This window comes from Prionailurus viverrinus, unplaced genomic scaffold, assembly GCF_022837055.1.
Source record: "Prionailurus viverrinus isolate Anna unplaced genomic scaffold, UM_Priviv_1.0 scaffold_35, whole genome shotgun sequence".
Lineage (NCBI taxonomy): Eukaryota > Metazoa > Chordata > Mammalia > Carnivora > Felidae > Prionailurus > Prionailurus viverrinus.
The window spans coordinates 1854548-1875191 of record NW_025927605.1 but is presented as its reverse complement, the minus strand read 5'-3'; the positions used below and the strand labels follow the sequence as shown (position 1 = coordinate 1875191).

General features: G+C 55.6%; 1 protein-coding gene across 5 annotated transcripts; it reads right to left on the bottom strand.

Moving 5' to 3' along the window:
* Positions 1–524: 524 nt before the first annotated feature.
* Positions 525–15433, bottom strand: ETV4 (ETS variant transcription factor 4). Of its 5 annotated transcripts, none has more exons than XM_047846074.1 (13): positions 15283–15433; positions 14677–14820; positions 14397–14490; positions 14129–14176; positions 7009–7062; positions 5680–5806; positions 5096–5257; positions 4553–4821; positions 2509–2583; positions 2285–2353; positions 1959–2131; positions 1609–1710; positions 525–1242 (listed from the first exon to the last, which is right to left on the bottom strand). In XM_047846074.1, exons 2-13 carry the CDS (start codon positions 14734–14736, stop codon positions 1018–1020), a joined length of 1458 nt encoding a protein of 485 aa, XP_047702030.1. In that variant the 5' UTR covers positions 14737–14820; positions 15283–15433; the 3' UTR covers positions 525–1017. The 5 variants fall into 5 exon arrangements, with proteins under 5 accessions (XP_047702030.1, XP_047702035.1, XP_047702031.1 ...); XM_047846079.1 differs by having other exon boundaries at positions 5096–5239; XM_047846075.1 differs by having other exon boundaries at positions 14677–14787.
* Between the last annotated feature and the right edge of the window lie 5211 nt (positions 15434–20644).

Here is a 20644-nt window from a genome sequence, read left to right as displayed (position 1 = left end):
CCAAACCCTGCCTGAGGAAGCCCCGGGAGGGCCTCCAAGCTCAGTAGCCCAATCTGGCCCCTGCCCGGGCAGGGAGATGCCTGGTGGCCAGGGGTCACCAGGCCAGATTATAAAAGTACCCTTCAACCATTCTTCCAGGACCCGGACACAATAATCGTGGGAGGAAGAGAGGCCAGGTAACACTGAGCCCATTTTTCAGAGGAAAAGAATCGGAGGTGAACTGTCTTCTCTCAGATCCGTAAGGGAAGTTACGTGTCAGGGCCAGGCCCCAAACTCTGATCGTCTGCCCCAAAGCTGGGGCTCTTTCCAACCCCAGTTCTTCTCCCATGGTGGCAAAGAGGACACAGGATGCTAAGGAGAAGCAGGGGCCTTTATTGGGGTCTGGCAGATGTGGTGGAGGTGGGGGTGGAATCCCAGGCCCGGGCCTAGGAAAAGGCAGAGAAGAGGCAAAGGGCCCTAGGAGCAGGAACCCAGCCCTCCCTGCCTCCACCCTGCAGCCCCTCCCCCACCCCAGGTTCCTTACTCCAGCCTCCCCCTGCCTCTGGGAACACAGCACCAAGAATGGACAAGCAGGACCCTCCAGGGCCACCGCTTGGAGCGGAGTGCAGGATCCAGACTTCTGTCTGCCCACAGTGGGAGATCTGGGGAGCTCAATGCACCCTTCTCCACCAGGATAAAGTGGGAACGCGCCTTCTGTCCCCCAGAACAGAGCAGACTCTTTTCTCTGTGATGGGGGAGAGGAGTGAAGCTTGGGCCTCGACGTAGAACCTGGGAAGAGGCTGGAGGTGACATCCCCAGAGGAGCTTCTAGACCCCACCTTTGCACTTGCAGGGTCTCCGCTTTTCCTTCCCATCAACTCTGGTGAGCGGTTCAGAGTCTGGGCAGGGGCAACGGGTGGGCCAGCGGGGATCTGCTCCAAAGACATCTGCGGGCTTCAGAGTGAGGGTTTCCCCAACACCAAATTCATCTATATGTACACAGGGCAGCACCCACCGGCAGTAGGAGCAGCGGCCAGGGCTAGTAAGAGTAGCCACCCTTGGGGCCAAAGGGCTGGGCAGGGCCAGCCAGCTCTGGGAGGTAGGCAGGGCTCTCGTCCAAGTGGGACAAAGGGACTGTGTCCTCCTCACTGACTGGCCGGTCAAATTCGGCCTTGAGGGCTGGACGCTGATTGTCCGGGAAGGCCAGGGAGAAGAGGGCCTCAGGCTCACACACAAACTTGTACACGTAGCGCTCACCAGCCACCTGTGGGAAGAGAGGGGCTGGGTGGGCCTAGCTCTCCCTCCAGGTGAGTGTGGGTTGGGGGACGCAGCCCTGGGCCAGGTCCCAGCAGGTGCGTGGGGCACATCTCTCCCGTGCCGGCTCCTCCGAGAAGCCAGCTCCCCACAGAGTTCCCGTTCTCCAATCTCAATGTCTCCATACTTTGGGCTTTTCACTTACTGTTTGAGCACTTTTTTGGGGAGAGGGAAATCTTGTCCACAGTTTCTCATTCCCTCTGTCCGGTTCATTATCGGCTCCCACCAACTTGCTGAGAAATGCTCCCCTGCCCCCATCACCTTCCCACAGTTACTGCCTCTCACCCGCCCCGGCCCTGGGGCCTTGGCCCCTCACCTTCTGCATGATGCCTTTTTCATAGTAGTATCGGAGCGAGCGGCTCAGTTTGTCGTAGTTCATGGCCGGCCGGTTCTTCTGGATGCCCCAGAGCCTGGCAACCTGGGGACGGGACAGAGGTTTGGGATGCTGGTGCTGGCTCAGCAGACAAAAACGGGGGGCAGGTCAGAAAGAGCACCTGAGATTCTTCGTGCAAAACAGAAGCTGGCCCTGCAGACCAAGCAGCAGCCCACAGACCCAGGTTTGACAAGAATTGAGGTCAGGGGAGGCATGTGCCGCATTCCCAGATCCTGTTATCTCCAGGCCCCAGAGATGTTGGGAGGAGAGGTGGGGACATCTGGGAGGCCCACCTCCTCGGGCTCTATTAGTTTGAACTCCATCCCCCGGCCAGTCCAGGCGATGAAGTGGGCATTCGTTGGGTCATCCAGCAGGGCCACCAGAAATTGCCACAGTTGCAAGGCGCCCCTGCGCTGGTAGGGCGGTCCCTCTCGGAACACTCCGACCCCTTCCTGCTTGATGTCTCCTGGGGAACACAGAAAGCAGGTGTCAGGTTTGTGCCTCCTGGTCCCCCAAGTAACCCCATCTCCCCTCCCCAGCGGTATTGTGATTCTCGGGAGGGGGGAGGGCACAGAAGGCAAGGGTAAGACCCTGGCCCTTTCGTAGTCACTTCTCTGACCTTCAAATTTCTCAGGGACAACACAGACATCATCTGGGAATGGTCGAAGAGGTTTCTCATAGCCATAACCTTGAGGAGGAAGTTGGGGGTCACTCAGATCTGGGGGCTCATCGATATGAGCCTCCAGAGAGTCCAGAGGGACTCCTGCACAGGAGACCCTCCCCGACAGCAAGACTCCCTCCTCCACCTTGGAGGGCTTGGCGGAGAGGAGGGGGCTGCCTTACCCATGGCCCCGTCGCCTGGAGAGTGTCCGGAGAAACCCTCCGTGTGAAGATACATTGATGCACACCCAGGGACATCTGGGAGGGGAGGAGAGAAGAAAGGGTGATGTTACAGGTGGCTGCGGTGGGGGCAGCAGTTCTACCCACATTCGAGAACTCCTTCCTGCCAGCCTGCTTTCCGGTTCTTTTCCCAGCTGCCTGCCAACCACCAAATCCCAAGGCAAGTTCACCCAGAGGGGGCACAAGGCTTGAACCTCTCAGCTTGAAGTTTGGGCCAGAGGGCATGGCCGGCAGCAGCTGGGCCTGGCAAACTGTTGCACAAGGCCCAAGATTCCAGGGAACAGCTGTTTCCTGTGAGTTTAGGGGGAGGAGGAAGGGGAGGGATGAACCTCCGGGGAAAGGGTTCAGTGTCCATGCCTAAGACTCCCTTGGAATGGGCTAACCTCCGGTCAGCAGGTTGGGTTCCTAGCTGTGTGTGTGTGTGTGTGTGTGTGTGTGTGTGTGTGAGAGAGAGAGAGAGAGAGAGAGCACTGAGCATGTGTTTAGGGAGGGAGGAAACGGAGGTTGGGGGCTGGGGGAAGACCAGCAGGTAGGTAGGGAAGGAGAGGGGGAGAGGGAGAAAGAGGGAGAGGGGGAGAGGGAGGAAGGGGGGAGAGCGAGAGCACGCCAGAAGCCAGAATGTATCTGTATCTGGGGACAAGGCAGTGGGCACTGGGCCGTGTTTTTTTCATTTCTGACAGCAGAGCATATTCACTCCCTTTTCATTCTACTCCCTAGGATGGAAATATCCCTACTCCACCTGGAGGAGGCGGCTGTGTGAAGCCACCCGTTCAAGTCCCAGCCCCTTCCCGCCCTACCCCCTCCACTCCCACCTATGAATGAGATGGTGAAACCCGACACCTCCGGGAGGAGGCGGGAGGGTGGGCTCATTCATGCCTCCATTTTGTGAATGGAATTCCTGACTCCATTGAGAGGAAGCTGGAGGGGGAGGGGCAGGAGTTCAAGGGCATGTAACCAGATCTCCTCCGGTCTACATCCTTTGAAGGTCAGCAGCGAGAGCATTTCCCTCCTCCTTCCTCCACCTCACTGCCTGGTGAGACTCAGCTAATGCCCCGGGTTTGAGGAGAGGCGCGCCTTTCTGGTTCTCACTGGGGCAGCCCTGGATTGGGGAGGGCGGGGGGGGGGGGGGGGGAGTTGTGGTTCATCCCCCTACCCCTGAAAGACTGGACATCAGGAAAAGGGAAATTCGAAAGCTCTAGCCAGCTCTGCGCCTACTCGAACCTCAGTATTTATTTTTCTCATACAAACTGGCAGATGAATTCAAATTTGGGGATGGCAACAGTGGAACAGAAACCAAGGTTTTCTGGGTCCCTCCTAAATGAGAAAGGCCCTCCCTTCGGGACCTGAGGCTTTGAATTCCAGCTGTTTATGAATGTAGCTAAGCGTATCTCACTCCTGTTCACAGCCAGGCGGAACTAGCAGTCCTATTTTGGTATCCGGCCCTATCATCAACCCGGAGGCCCCAACAAGAAGGTGGAAACCACACAGTCACCCCGTGTTCCAGTTGGGAACTGAGCCTGGCTAGTTGCGGGTTCATGTTTCTCTTCGTTCAAATCCGTTTATGTGTTTCGGATTCTGTGGGGACTGGGACACATCCTATTCATCACTGTGTCTTCCAGCGCCACAAGCCCATATACTCCAGCCCGGTAAGGTCATTATAACCTCAAACCCTTGCTGAAGAGAAACAGGAAGAAAGGCTTCCTAGGAAGTCACAAGCTGCCTGAGGGCAAGGACCTGCAAACCACTCATCTTTTATCTGAGTACAAGTTTGCTGACTGGAAAATGACAATTGTTTTGAACCTCCATTAAAAAAAAGCGAGTGGTTGGGTGGGTTGGAGGTAGGCACTGGTAAATGGGCGTGGGGGTGGGTGGGTAAAACACTTGGGAGACATTCTGGGTCTAGTGGCACTGTCCATTTGATCACATGCCACCCTCCCCGGCGATGCCCCCCGAACTCCTCCTCCCCCTCCCCGGGAGCATTTCTTACCAGAGTCGTAGGCGAAGTCCGTCTGCTCCTGTTTGATCACCACCCCCGCCCCTGGGTACCTGTGCCCGCTGACTCCACCCTGGCCCACTGGCGGCTGGCCCGCCTGTTCGTACAGGGGGTCAAGGTATTCCTGCTTGAAGCTCTGCTGGGGGTAGGGTGGGCAGGGCTCCGACAGCTGGTGTGGGTAGGGGGCCGGGAGGGGTTCCCGGCCCCCTCCCTGGGAGGATGTGAGGGGGTGGCAAATATCCAAGGGTTGCTGGAAGACAGAGCTGGGTGTGGTTGGAGGGAGAAGGAAGAAGAGATTAATTTGAGCCGTGCTGGGTCCTCGCGCCGGCCACCCCCAGAGCTTGCAGAGTGGGCTCAGGTGTGTGTGTGTGTGTGTGTGTGTGTGTCAGGGTCGGGGGTGGGGTGTCGACATCCCTTCTGCCCTACCTCCCCCCACGCCAGGTCTCTTAAGGGCAGGTGGAGAACACTCAGGGATTGAGGAAGAACTGGTGAGGCCGGGGCCCACAGGTTCTGTGCGTCTCCTGGCCTCCTCCTTACCTATGCTCCCCGACGTACCCATGGCCAGGGTGGGGCTGGGAGGTGCCGGAGGATCTCAGGAAACTCCGTTGTTCTGCCCGGGAGAAGGGCTGCAGGGGCGACTGTCCAGGGGCACCGGGGGCGGGGGACTTGATGGCGATTTGTCTAGGGGGGTCATAGGCACTGGAGTTGAGGGGGAGAGGGGGGTGAGGGGGCAGAGAAGCTGGGCGAGCCTCTTTGAACCCTTTATCCCCCGGGGAAGTGAGTCACAGGGATCAGGGGAGGAGGACGTGTAGAAGGTGCTGGGAAAGGCCCGGGCCCCAAGCGAACTCTTTTTCTCCTTTTGTGAATCCTGAGATTGCCTCTCCCCTGGGTGGGCCGGTGGCTTCCTCGGGTGGAAAGGCTCTGCCCAGGCCTTGACACACACATCCCTGGAACCCCCTGCTGCGTTCTTCCTCCGGACAACTCAGAGGAAATCCTGAGCCGTGGGGCTCCCGTGACAGGGGCTCAAAAATCCTTTCTGTGGCCTATGTGGCAGTGCATCTGCCGCCTTTCGCCCTCCCTCCCCCGTCCCGGCCCTTCACCAGGGCCAGGCTGGGGCTCACCTGGAATAAAGGCACTGCTCGCCATGGTGGTTGGGGAGTGGCAGCTTCCTGCTGCAGGACAGGGCCGGGTCTGTGCGGGGACTCTGGGGCTCCTTCTTGATCCTGGTGGGGGGGCTGTGGAAAGCTACTGCAGGGGTGAGGGGTGGGGGTGGGGGCAGAACAAGGCCAGAGCGGGTCACAGAAGAGGCCAGAAGAGCTCCCGACACCTTCTGCTCTTTGACGGCCAGCTGGGTGACCTGTGCAGACTCAGCCCCTCTCTGGGTCTCGGTTTTCAGAGACTCACGGTCAGACAGTTTGGCTGCTGACGCCGTGTCTAGTTTTATACGTCGGGCTGATGTCCAATATTAACCAAAGAAACCGTCCAAAACCCAACATTTACTACAACCCCAACCCCCCAAAAAACACCTTTGTAGGATTGAGCACCTCCAACCCAGGGCCTGTGGTTTGCCTGAGCGCCCTGGAAAATTCCAAGGGAGAGAGATGTTTTCTTATTTGGTGCTCTAAAGAATCTTTCTTTCCCCGGCTGAGGTTGGATATTAGCCTACTTGCACGTCAGCTGACCAACATTAAACACATGGTCCTGATTCTCTGTGAAGACTAGTCTCTCCTGTGGCCCCCGCCGGGTCTGCAAACCCCAGCCACCAGGCCGAGCAGCACATTTGGTTCCAAGTCTGCTGAGCGCGAGGGTCTGTCTTCCTGCGTGGAGCCAAATGCCTGTGACTGACTGTTCCTTGTTTTCCATTATATGTGCCCTTACTGCATTTTATCAAAGACAGTTGAGACCGGAGTATCTGACAGTAAATAAAGCGGGGCTTCTCAACAGGGCACTATTGACCTTTGGGCCAGATCACTCTTGTTGTGGGGGGCCGTCCTGAGCATTACGGGGTGTTCAGCAGCACCTCTGGCCTCCCTACCCACTAGATGCCTGTAGCACCCCACCCTCGGTTGTGACAACCCCGAACATCTACAGACGTTGCCCCCGTGTCTCCTCGGGGGCAAAATTGCTCCTGGGTGCGTGAAAGTAACTGAGAAAAGTAGAACCGGACCCTGCTGAGCTGGTCCAAGCCCCTCATTTCGGAAACTGGGAAGTGGGGGATCAGAGAGATGAAGTTCGCACGTCCCACAGCCAGGATGCAGAAAGCCCCGATTTGGACCAAGGGCCTCATCTCCCAGTTACTGAGTCCTGGAGTCCAAACCTAAGAATGGGGAGCCCTGTTCTCCCTTTCCTTTAGGAGGGAACAAGTTCATCTTTTGTGATTCTCTACCCCTATGACTCATTTCCTGCCCTCCCCGACTCCCCACTCCCTTGACCCAGGGCCCTCCACTCACAGTTTTCTGAATGGAAATCAGGAACGAACTGCTCATCACTGTCTGGTACCTGGGCTGCAGAGAGAGAGGTCAGAGGTGAGTCTGGGAGGGCCCCCCCCCCCCATGGCAGTCCCCAGGAGACACCATTGCGGTGGCCTTGCAGAAATAGCACCAGCCCAAGGGGAAAACAGCCTTCCTAGGACGCAAGGCAACCCCACCCCAGGTCCTAGCGCCCTCTATCTCTACGCTCCATTAAGACCCTGGAGGGCAGGCTGCAAGCTCCCAGAACCTGTCTGAGCAGATTCCAGAGTCTTTTCCTGGATGCTTTGTATTTATTCCCTCCATTTTCCTGAAGTGAAGGCAGCCCTGCCCCTCCCAGAGCTCCCAGCAGAGTCACATCTGGGATGGGCAGGCATTGCAGGATATCCTAATGAACCTAGAATAACATGGGGAGATTCTGTAGCTGGGCCGGGCCCCGGAATCTGTGTTTTATACAACCTCCCGGGTGACATCTAGAAATCTAGAACCTGGGGAAGAAGATGGAATAGAGGAAGGGTGGTGGTCCAAGAGAGGTGCATAAGAGGACAGTGGGAGAGGAAGTGGCTGGGGACACGGGCAGGTCCCCTTGCCTCCTGTCTGCAGCGTGCAGCTAGGAGAGGAAGGTTTCCCAGCTTGGAGGTCTGAGAAGCACTCCCAGGGTGCCAGCATGGGTGGCACTGGGTTTGGGGGTCAGGCAGCAATAGAACAGCAGTTCATCCATGATCTCCAACCTGGATATTCCAGCTTTAATTTCTAGTGCTTACCCTGGCCTCTCCAACACCTTCAGGAGGGAATATAGCAGAGTCCCTCCCCTGACCCCAGAATCTTTGCCCCTCTCTCAAGAATAGCCAAAACAGAAGTGGGAAGGGGTAGACACCAAGAAGAACTTCCGGATACTCCAGGAAGAGAGTGGCTTGAAAGTGACGTGGTGGTGGAAGCCAAGGAAGGAGACTGCTCTCAGAGTGGACAAGGAGGAAAGTGACGGAGAAGACAACCAGATCGAGAACGGCTGGGAAGGACGAAGGGCAGGAGGAGACGGCTGGAGAATACCTCCACTCCCAGCCCTGCACACACACACCCCAGCCTCTGGGCTTCCCAGTCAGCAGAGGCTCCATGGTTTCTTCCTGGGATTTCAGCCAGAGCCTCTATATTGGAACTCCCTGCTTCCGCGCTTACCTCCTACAGCAGGTACCACACAGCTGTCAGAGTGGTCTTTCTGCAATAGAAGTCCCCTCCCTTTTCTCCTTGCTCAAAGCAGGGACCCCAAAGTCTTCTTCTCAGCAGGCCTCTGGCGCCCCACGCGGTCTGGCCTGCTTACCTGTCCGACCTGCCTCTCCTTGTCCTTTGTCTCCAGAGCTCTTCATTCCTCTTCCCCAAACCTTTGCCTGCCTGTATTTTTTTCTCTTCCTGGCCACCGAAGTCCTAGCTGTCACTTGGTCACTTCCTCAGACGTCTTCTCTGACCACCCACACCGAAGTGGTCCCTCTTGGCTACCCATCGCTTCCCTTGTTTATTTTTGCCCTCGCATGTACAGCTATGTGGATGCATCTTATTAATTTACTTGGATCTCTTTAATTCATTTACTTTTATGGGTCTGTTGTCTACCTTCTCCACCTGAAAGTTAAGCTGCCTGAGGGCATGGGCTTTTGCTTTCTCTGTCTTCCTGATACCCCAGCATCTGGAAAATGGGGTCTGGCTAAGAATAGATGCTCCTTGCCTTATTTGTGGACTATGTGAATAAACATACCACGATCCCATCCCCAGGCTGGTGGGAGCTGACACTGTGGACTGGGGAGCAAGAGTGGCAGAGACCCTAACAAATCAGCTCTTCCCTCTCCCTCAGGACCTCCCCCTTCCCCCACACACAGGCTAACTTTAATAGAGGCAGGTCCTCCCTCCAGAGAAAGCACATCTCACAAGTGATGCTTTAGGCTGTGATCAATTGCTCGGCAGGAGGATTCTTCCCCAACTTGCTTTGAATATCACATGTGCCAAGTACTTCAAGATACGTTTATGGATAGTTGACATCTTGACAGAGGGACTGGACTGAGGGGTTGAAGAATCAGAAGCCACCAGCAGCTAGAGAAGGACTCCCGAGAAGTCAGCAGGAGACTATTCCAAAGTGATCAAATAAATGAGTAGGACACGAAGTCCCTTGGCAAAAACACACAGGCAGCATCTATCTATTCAGAAGCACAGCTGAGGCACGAAGGCAACCATCCCCCAAACTGACCCAAATCAAGAATCCCCAGGGCATTAAAAGTACATATCCCTGGGGCGCCTGGGTGGCTCAGTTGGTAGGGCATCTGACTCTTGATTTCAGCTGGGGTCATGATCCCAGGGTTGTGGGATCAAGCTCCGCGTCGGGCTCCACACTGAGTGTAGAGCCTGCTTGAGATTCCCTCCCTCTCTCCCTCTGCCCCTCATCCCTGCTCTCTCTAGCTGAAGTAAATACAATGAAAAAAAGAAGAAGAAAGAGTACACATTCCTGGGGCCCCTGGCTGGCTCATTAGGTAGGTGGAGCATGTGACTCTTCGAGCCCCACGTTGGGTGTAAAGTTTACTTAAACATGCACACACTCCCGGTCCCCACCCCTGGAGAATCTAATTCCATAGGCAGGGTTGAAGCCCAGGCGCCTGTACTTTTAACAAGCACCCCTGGTGGCCCATAAGAACAGGCAGGTTTGAGGGGCGCCTCACGGTCATGAGATCAAGCCCCTCTTTGAGTGTCCACACTGAGTGTGGAGCCTGCTTGAAATTCTCTCCCCGGCCTCCCCTGCACTCTCTCTCTCTCTCTCTTAAAAAAAAAAAAAAAAAAAAAAAAAAAAAAAAGTCAGGTTTGGGAAACACGAGATAAAAGGAAGGAGCAAACCTTGCTCCGGGGCGCAAGGGCCAAGTTCATCCCCGATGTGCCCTCAGGCCCAGCCACGGGCGATACCCCCAAAATTGGCAGGATGGGGGTGATGGAGCAGGATAAGCAACCTTCCCATCCCTGCTACCTAGGCAAGGAGGGAGGGTCCCCAGGGCAGGGGAGGTGCAGAGCGTGGGGGAGGCTGACGCATTCTGGGCCCCCTTTGGGGCTTCATTACCTGCCAGTTTCCATTGAGGTAATGGGCTGGGGGCATCTCCTGCTGGCGTCACAGGCCAGTCACAGGCCAGTTCACATGACTCTAGAGAGCCCTAGGGGTCATCCTGCCTTCCCTCCCGCCTCAGGCCCCCTGAGGTTTGACCCCAATGTCCACTCCTCAGCAGTCCCCGGGGAAGCCCCTCCCCCCAGCACACAGCCCCTCCTCCCAAAGAGAGGCCATCCTCTTCCCAGGGCCAGGAGAAATCAGCCAAGGCAAAAATGGGCTGTGATGTGAACCCCAGTCTCTGCTTGGCTCCTGCCCAGAACACTGGCTTCTCAAACCAAAAGGATAGGAGAGAGGCCTCAATCAGAGACTGTCCACAAGGATAGAAATAGGAACAGGAACACCGAGCCCCGAGTTCCTGGAGAGCAGGAGAATTTCTAATTACCGTGTTTGGTCTTGAGTGTATGCCATTTTATTTATTTGTTGACTTGGCTGAGTTTTGGCTGCCGAGCTAGTGTGCCAGGGTCTACCCCCAACTCCATCCTGGCACTAAGGTGGAGTTTATCTGCCCGGGGACATGGCAGATGATTACGGAGGGGGTGGAAAAAGTGCCACGCCAGCATAATGCCCAGAAAGAGAGAATTTGGGGGATCATCCCTCCAATGTGGGGGTCAGTAGAAGAGAAGGGGCTTGGAAGCCTCCCAGGCTGGGCTCCAAGAGAAGCAGGTTAAAATAGCCAAGCAGCTTAAGCTCACCCCAGGTTAGCCACCTACCTACACCATATACGCCCCATCATCTTCTCCCCTTCCTGGGGCCCCATCACAGGGTGAAGGGGCCTCTTCAGGAGTTCCAGTAGAAGTAGGGGGAGGCATTCTCCAGGGCTCCTGCTCCACCGTGTCACCACTGGCCTTGTCGCTCACCCTTACCCTGCCCCCACCCTGGTAGCCTCTGTACTGGAAGGAACCAGTTCTCTATCTATGGAGGGACATTTGTCCCCAAGAGCCTTCTGGAAGGGGAGGAGACAGAAAGATGTAGAAGGAGGCATTGTAGCTAGGAAAAACTGGGGGAGGGGATTAACCCCATCTTGCCCCACAGACACGCTGAGGCACCAGCGTGCAAGCACACAGATTCACACACACCCTAATTCCTTTTACTATACGGCAGCACACGGGTGAAACACATCTTCCGTGCACACCCTTCACACACTAGGGTCTCTTTTTCGGCTTGCAAAAACGATGGGGGAAAACCAAAGGGCAAAGGGACTGGAGAACTTGGAGGAAGATTTGGGAGCCGTAAACCTTCTGAGAAGGGGAGCACAGACCCACCCCTTTAAGAACCTCATAAAAGCTATGGATCTTCTCTTCCTAGAAAAATCCACATTGCTTTGTGTCTGGTGCACCCCTAACGATTTTTTTACACATAGTATCAGAGGGCTTAAGGACCCCTGCAACCTATCCACACAGATTCTGCGAATCCACAGACTCTACATTATAGACCCCAGCCTCATACAAAGGACATACATGGCCCAGACTCAATGTTCCTTAATACCAAACAGAACAAAGTCATTGTCCCTGAGGGTTCCCGAAGGCTCCCGACAAGCCCAGAAAGGAACCTTCGACCAGAAGCAGCACATTTTTTACCATAACCAGGCACAGCTTGGGCTCAGCCTGCCCGAACCTGGGTTTCCCTACAGCAGCCTGATCCTTTCTCTAGCAACTCAACAGATACCCAAAAACAGACACACCCTCTTAGCCTTACTTCAAACCCCCCCCCCCCATCCCCGGCCACGGTCTAGAAAAACCTCAAACCCAAAGATGTCTAAGTTGTCTCTACAGAGCCCCACTCACACTCACCCCTAAATAAGCCCGGACGCCAGACTGAACCCACAACCACATCCTCTCGGACCCAGCCTGGCATCCCCTGAATTCTTCACAGCCCCACCCACACTACTAGGACTCACCGCATCTCTCCAAATTGGGGCTTAAAAAAAAAATCAAACTTGCGAGGGGGGAGGTTGGGCTCCGGGTCCCACTCCTCCTGGTGCACCCCACCGCTGGCAAGTTTCCAAAGAAGCTAGACCCCTCCCTACCACCCCAAAGCTCCCCCCTGGGCTTCGGGAGTCACTGACCTGGTGGGAAGAGGCAGGAGAGGAGGCTGGGGTGGTGCTGGGATGGTGCAGGGGGACAAGGCCCCGGCAGCTGCATCTGTCTCCGCAGAGAGAGTGAGGAGCCAGTGGCCTCAGCATCCCCCTCTCAGGCCTGGCCATCCATCGCCAGCTGGGAACCTGAGCTGCTCCCTCAGAAGGAAGGAGAGGGAACCAAGGAGATCCCCACCCCCACCTCCCCACCCACTGGATTTAAATGTACAGGGACTCCCAGGGCAGCAGCATTGAAACACACACACTCGCCCTCACACTGACACATGCACAGTCTCTAGACCCCCCACCGCCAAGGGGTGGGGCTTCCAAGGTTGAGAGAACGTTTTCCTTCCCTTCCCATTCCAGAACCAGGCACAAATGGACCAGCTGCTGCCAAAATGCCCACCTCCGAGTCTGCCCTTAAATCACAGCCCTGGGAGCTGCCCACTGTGGGGAGCACAGGGACCCTCCGCTGACAGACAAGAAGCCTGGCAAGCCAGACAGAAATCAGGCATTGGGAAAGGAAGTCTTTGAGAGACTGTGGAAACTGACACCCCTGCGTTCTTCAGCTCCAGCCCAGCTCCGGAACCTCGGGAGGAGGATGGGCCGACAGGGCATACTCTGCCTGTCACTCAGGGCTGGGCACACGGGGCTTGCAGTCGGGAGAAGATGTGTATAATACCCCAGATCCCTCCAGCACCCATGCAGCCGTTGGCCACAAATTCTACAAAACGTCCTGAGTGTTTGCTCCATGCTAAATAGTCGTTCCGTTAATACACATATTTTGGGGATACCATGGTAGTCAAGACAGATAGTCTCACTCCAGGGATCTTTTATCTGAAGCTTTTAAAGATGGTTCCAGAGGAGCTGGGTTTGAGCTTTAAAAATCACCAAAGATACCCAGGTGGAAGGATGGCGAGATCTTAAAGCAAAGCCCTTAGAAAGGGGTTCCCAGTGGGCAGCGGTTTCTTGGTTCCCAGAGTGTTAAAATAAAAGGACCCTAAGATGGGGGTATTAACCCTTCCCTTTCAGAGACGGTCTAAATACCATAAGGCTTCTACCTGCAACCCCACCAGCGACACCCTGAGGCTCCACCAAAACACACCAGTGGATCCAACCAGAAAACACTCAGAACCCACCTCCCTACCCGGAGAAGGCCCAGCTCCTGACCCCTCCCCAGCCAGCTCGCAGCTAACCCCTCCTCAAACACCCCAGCCAAAGCAGGGGGAATTTGCCTAGGGCAGAGGTATTCAGGAGGGAAGAAGGAGGGAGGATCACATGCCGTCAGAATTACAATCAAGGCTGTTTAGGGGAGAAGCCCTGGGCCCTCTCTGCCAAAGTGCCGCAAAAAGGAATTATTTAAACTTTTGTTGTGCTTTTGGCTCAGATAGTAAATTGTTTAGCATTGGGGGTTGGGAAGAGGAGAAACCAAGGGGGGTGAAAATCAATGTTTTGGCAACTCCAGCACATAGGTTACATATTAATTGCTCTTTCTCCCCATCCTCCTGTCTCTTATCCACCCCCCACCCCCAACACACCAACACACACCTTGGCCTGGTGTCTGCTGCTTAACCAACTTTGCAAATGAAAATTTCTACCAGGAAAACGGGCCTGGGGCCAAGTTCCATTCAAATAAGCAAATACCCCACACAATGGTCTGATTCATCCCCAGGCCTAGTTACACAAGCCTGGCTCAGGGCAGAGAAAATAAATATCAATATAAGTGTCCACACTGGGCGCTGGGGAGAGCGGGGAGTAGGAACTGGGGGCGGGGTGGGGGGGGGGGGTCTTGGAGAACTCCTTGAGGCGGGGAGAGAGAAGTGGGTTAGGTTGGAATACCAATTCCAGAGAATTTCTCACCCCAATAATAGAGAAAAGGTCACAAAACTACTCACCTTCAGCGAGCCACGTCTCCTGGAAGTGACTGAGATCCTGGAAGAGATCTGAGGGGTGAATAATGGAATTGGAGGTGAGGTGGAGGTGATGGTGAGAGGGAGGGAGCCCTAGCAAGCCGGGTGGCCCTCCCTCCTTGGTGGTAGGGGCCCAAGAATGATCAGAGTCCCTTGGAGGGGACTCCTTTGGGGAACGAGGCGGGGGCTCCGGGATCGGCCCTCTGGGTGTGCGAGGTGGGGAGGGTCACGATTTGTCTCTCCGGCTCTTTACCTTCGGAGTCGGGGGGCGGCAGGGAGCCCGGGTCCATGAGCTTTCCCTGCGGGACCATCAGCGCTTCGCGCAAGCTCCCATTTCCGGGCGATTTCTGCGGGGAAGGGGAAGAATGCCCCCGAGTCACCCCGAGGCCGCGGGGCCTGGGGGGCGGGGCTGGGGTCCCGGGGTGACACAGGGGCCGGTCAGCGCTGGACCGCCTTGGGGTCTCGGGGAAGGGGCTGTGGGGCGGGGTGCAGGGCGGGGGCGGGCGTGGAGGCCGGCGCGGCGCGGCGCTCACGCTGCAGAAGGTGTAGGGCACTTGCTGGTCCAAGTATCCGCCTTTCATCCTCCGCTCCATCCGGCCGCTCCCTCCGGCCGCACGGCCAGGGCCCCGCGCGGGGGCAGAGACCTGGGGGCGGGGGGGCTGCGTTCGCACACCGTCCTGGGAAGGCATTGGGTGGGGGTGGGTAAGGGCAGCAGGGAGGGGCAGTCCCGAGGCTCTAGGTCCGACAACAAAACTTCTCCGACTCACTCAGGCAATGGGGAGGTTTCCGCCTGCCGAGCTGAGCGCCGCCACCACTCCCCCTCCCGCCAAAGGAGGTCCCACCTGCTCCTGGGAGCCAAGCTCGGCGTTTCGGCTGCTTTCTGCAGCCCTGCTCTGCCCAAGCTCGGTTACATAAGACGTGTGTGTGTGTGTGTGTGTGCGCTCGCGCGCGGAGGAGCGGGCGAGGCGCTCACCATTCGCACGCCCACAACTCCCGCGCCCCCTCCAACCCGGAATCCCAGCGCCTCCCACCCCTTGCCCTAGAATCTGCGGAGGCGGCAGTTGAAGAGTGCAGCGTGTGTTGGAGATGGGGCGAGGAGTCACAGACGCTCTCCCTCCCTCCCCCTCCCGCAGCCTCACCTGAGGCCCGGGCGTCTGTCTTGGAGCCCCGGGGGCTCGAGAGCTTGCCCCGGGGCCGCACGGAGGGCCGCGGGGCTAGGCCGGAGCGAGGCAACCCCGGCCCTGGGTTCCCCGCGCACCCGCTTGTTTTCCGGGCGCCGCCGACAGTTGTGAGCCCGGGGGAGCCGCTGATTGGTGCATTTCCTTTGCCTCGGCCTCGACTCTCTCTCCAACCCCCACACCCCCACCCCGTTCCCTTTGTTTCATTGACTTTTGTGAATGAAACCCCAGGGCCGGGCACGCCCGCCAATCCGGAGACTCGCCCGGCCGAGCCGTGGGGGGCGGAGTTTCCCAGACGCGGGGGCCAATCAGAACGCAGGGGCTGGCTCCCGGCTTCATTCACGGCCTGGGCTCCCATTCATAAAAAAATAAACTCCTCAGCGGCCGGAGTTCATTCATAAAGAGCTGAAGAAAAGGAGCTAAGCGTAGGACCCGAAGGCCTCACCGAGGGGTTGCGCGGTGTCCCTGGGTGTGAAGCTCGGCGAGCTCCTCGGGCTGGCCCGGCTGGCGTCTGCACACGTCTCTGCATCTGCGTGTACGTGGGAGTGTGAACATGCCTGTGTGTGCGCGCCCTGCGGGGAGGCGAGCGGACTTGTGCCCAGAGGAACAGTAATAACTAGCATTTATGAAGCACTTCGCTTCCACGTGCTCATTTCATTCCCATAACCTGGCGAAGTGCTTCTATTGTTTCCATTTGACAGAGATTGAGAATGAAAACTCAGTGAGGGTGGTGACTTGGCCGCGGTCACTCAGCACAGCTGGGGTTTACAGCCCCCCAACCCCCCACATTCTCCTGTACAGCCCTTTGAGGCCACAGTTAAATGAATTAAGCTTTGTGACAGCAACTGATACACAGTAGGCCCTCAATAAATGTAAGTTAGCATGGAATCCAGGCTCTTCCTCAAGGGTCTGCTCTTCAGAGCTGCTCTGTGACCTACTTTCTGTTGATTGCAGTAGAAACCAGAGGCCCCAGCGTGGACTTCGGAGAGTGCAGTTTCCTCTGAGCTACCTTTCCCCTTACCCTGAGAGCAAACATAGAGTCTTAGGGAGAAAAGCCTCAAGGTATCTTGAGAACCTGGGGGTAGGACTGGTTTCAGTCTAGCCAAAAAGCTGGTCATAGGCTCTGTTCCCTCAATCATTCACCGATTCATTCAACAAACATTTATTGTGCCAGACATAGTGCTGGGTGTCAGGTAGGCAGCTGTGACCAAGACACCTGATAAGAGCCGGGCTGTTTAGGCTATAGCCATGGGGGCACACAGGACATGAAGTCACCCGGGCATACATTCCTTTAAGGAGTGCCTGAGGGACGCCTGGTGGCTCAGTCGGTTAAGCAAAGCGTCAGACTTGGGCTCAGGTCATGATCTTACCTCTCCTGAGTTCCAGCCCTGCGTCGTCGTCGGGCTCTGTGCTGACAGCTCCAAGCCTAGAGCCTGTTTTAGATTCTGTGTCTCTGCACCTTGCCTGCTCATACTCTGTGTCTCTCTCTCTCTCTCTCAAAAATAAATATACACATTAAAAAAAAAAAAAAAAGAGGAGTGCCTGATTTTGTCCCCTGCCGATTTGTGATATATAGAAGAGACTAGTTGAACCCCAGGCCAGTTGGGGCTGCTTTCAAAATTCATCTAACCTGGGGTGCCTGGCTGGCTCAGGAGGTAGGGCAATGGGGCTCTTGATCTCTGGGTTGTGAGTTCGAGGCCCCATGCCGGCGGTAGCGTTTATTTAAAACGAACCACAAAATTCATCTAATTTAACACTCCCACTTTACAAGTGAGGCAATGGAGTTTCAGAGAAGGAAGTGATACCTGTAAGCTCTATCAGCTGGTCAAGGTTAGAACTCGGACCAGAAGGCCAAACCTCTAGTCCCCAGGACTATTTATTTTATTTAGTGCTCATTCCAGGAGATCATTGTGGGCAAATGAAAATAAACTTCTCTCTTTTCTCCAAGCAACCATTCGTTAAAACATCTTTTTTCTTACATTTATTTATTTTTTTGAGAGACAGAGCACAAGTTGTGGAGGGGCAGAGAGAGAAGGAGACACAGACTCCGAAGCAGGCTCCAGGCTCCGAGCTGTCAGCACAGAACCTGACGCGGGGCTCGAACTCACAAACCATGGGATCACGACCTGAGCCAAAGTCAGACGCCCAACCAATGGAGCCACCCAGGCGCCCCGCAAGCAACCATCCTTTAAAGCTCATGTTTCTTGCCCCTCTCCTCCAGGAAGCCTTACAGATAACTGAGTCTTAAGGACCCCACAACATTCCCGTCTATATCTCTGTTGTAGATGCCTTTCCTTCTGCCTCATTGGTGTAGTCATTCTTATGTATGGAGAGCTCTCCAGGTCCTGAGGACCCAGGTCTCATTTGCCTCTTAGAATCTTCCCCCAGCCTGTTTCATGCTTATGAGAGTCCCGTGAAATACTAGTTCTGTGAATAGGTGCAATAAAGACCAAACTAATCGAGCTTAGTAGGAGCCCTGCCCCAAGAAGGAGAGACAAGCCCAAGCAAATCCCAGCTTTGGGCTGGATGGAACCAGCTTAGGGAGGAGTTTGTGTCTCAGGGCCAAAAGAAGTGGGGGAGGAGGACGGAGGATTCTTCCTGGAAGGCAGCTCTGATGTGGTCTCCATGACAATGAAGAAGGTTCCCGGGGGTCCCAGAGCAGGCACTCTGGGGGGGGGGGGCTCTCTTAGGGGTGCCTCTCTGCTTCTGAGCTTTTGCATTTCTCTGGAGGGCCCCAGGCTCTCTGGGGAGTGAGTGTTCTCTTTCTATTCCCCTTCCGGGGTCCCGGCTGAGAGCCACCCCCAACCCCTTCCGGCTCTGGCTCAGCATGCTGGCTGAGCCAGAGGAAATACCACTGCTGTTGCCACTGCCCTCACCTGGCCTCTGATTCAACACCCAGGTTCAGAGCAGTGACAACTCCAAGGGGAACATTCGAGCCTCTTCCAGGGCTTGCGCTAGTTCGGGAAAGGAAGGAATAGAGGGGCTGGAGGTTTCTGTCGGAAATCACATCACGATAAGCAACGTTTTCTGAGCACGGCCGGTGCTTGACCCGCATTAACTGGTACAGCTTTCACAGTGATCCTGTGAGGTGTCTTCTCCGCATTACACATGAGGAAATTGAGGCTTTGCAAACACACATCCTCCCCAAGGGTTTACTCCACAGACCAAGAACACCGAAAACAGACTGTCACAGAGACTATGTATTGAGGGAACACACAACAGGCTGGTTGGAGGATTCTCCAGAGTCAGGACACAGACACGTGGACACAACTCACTTAAGGATGTTCACAGTCCCCTCTGGGGGGGGGGGGGGGGACGAAGCACAACATACTCCCTGAAATGTCCCCAACACACCGTGGGTGGGGGTTGCCCAGGTAAGTGCTTCTTTCTAGTATATCGGGGCTGGAGTCTGACCAGTTTCCCAGGAGTGTTGGTCAGTGTGGGTTTTTTAGAAATGCAAATGTTCATGTACAAGCAGCCTGGGGCTTATTCAGAGAGCTGGGCTGAACCCTGGAAGGAGAAGAGAGAGGCACCTTGATCAGACAGGGAGGCCCCGGAGCCATCAGAGAAGCCAGCTATCCCAGGCGGCTTTCAGAGAGAGTGTCGTGGCGGGGTGCTGGGTGACCTGTCCAGCCAGACTGTGAAGGGTGGACACAAATATTGTCAAAGGCCTGGCTTCCTCAGTGCCTGGGAGAGTGCAGAGTCCCAGGGGCATAAAGGGTGGAATTCAGAAGGTAACCCTGGGAGACAGCTCTGTAAGGCCAGATGGATGAGATAAACAGGGTCAAGGGTTGTCCCATGTCCCTTTAGTGTCTCCCAAACTAGAGCTGTCACCAGGGGGAATGAACCAGAGAACAGGGTCAGGCTGTAGGGGTGGGGAATCATGGGGTCTTCCCCACGGGCTGGTGGGGCAGGACCACCAAAAACAAAGTACCACTCGTGGGCATCCTTTTGTCCTTGACTCACAGTCCCGTGCTCACACTGATCCCTCCAAAGCGCAGGGGTTCTGAAGCAGGTCCGTGGACGTACCACCCACTGAAGCCAGCTGCCTGCATGGGTGTGTGTATGTGTGTGTACTCGTTGCGGAGGAGAGGGGCCATGGCTTTTAGCAGGGTCATCACAGAGCAGATCTGTGATTCCCCTACCTCCTCCACCTCCAGGTTAAGAACCACTGTGCTGGGGCACCTGGGTAGCTCAGTAGATTAAGCTTCTGACTGTGGCTCAGGTCATAATCTCATGGTTCATGAGTTCGAGCCCGGGTCAGACTGTCTGATCTCAGCGGAGAGCCGGCCTCAGATACTCTCTCCTCCTCTCTCTCTGCCCTCCCCTGCTCCCTCACACTTGCACACACGCGCTCTCTCTCTCTCAAAAATAAATAAACATTAAAAAAAAAAGAACCACTGTGTTAATGTCTTTCATCATAGATGTCTTTACAAATATCTTGTCAATATCTGTTACCTTAAAAATGGTTGGGGGCGCCTGAGTGGCTCAGTCGGTTAAGCGTCTGACTTTGACTCGGGCCATGATCTTGAGGTTCATAGGTTTGAGCCCTGCGTCAGGCTCAGAGCCTGGAGCCTGCTTCGGATTCTGTGTCTCCCTCTCCCTTTGCCCCTCCCCCACTTGCTCTGTGTCTCTGTCTCTGTCTCTCAAAAATAAACATGAAAAAAGAAATTTTTTTAAGTGGTCGGAAAGGCATCCACTTTGGAGGATATGTTGGGGGTGGGAGTTACAACCCCTTCCCTCGTTCATGTCTACCTTCCACTTAGCCTGAGACCTTTCTTGTGACCCCACAGAAAAGGGAGCCCTCCTTCTAGTCAGATGACTGGGAGCATATGAGTCTAAAGGGGAAGGTGCTGGTAAAGCTGATGTCTTGCTCAATTCCAGAGGGCACCCTGGTAGAGGAGAGTTGTTTTGGGAGAAAAGTCCTAAAGATGAGGTCTTGGAGACCAGGCTTCTCTTTCTCTTGGGTATTGTAGGGTGGGTTATACTCAAGAACTTTGGGAGAAGTAGAAGGCGATGGGGCGCCTGGGTGGCTCAGTCGGTTAAGCGTCCGACTTGGGCTCAGGCCATGATCTCACGTCTGTGGGATCGAGCCCTACATGGGGCTCTGTGCTGACAGATCAGAGCCTGGAACCTTCTTTGGATTCAGTGTCTCCCTCTCTCTCTCTGCCCCTCCCCCACTCTCTCTCTCAAAACTAAATAAAGATTAAGGAAAAAAAAAAAAATAGAAGGTGATCAACACCAGCCTGACTCCCAGGGGATCTTCTATGACAGAAGGAGCTGGCAGTCAGTAATTTGAGGTGGGAGGTCCAGGTCTCCAGAA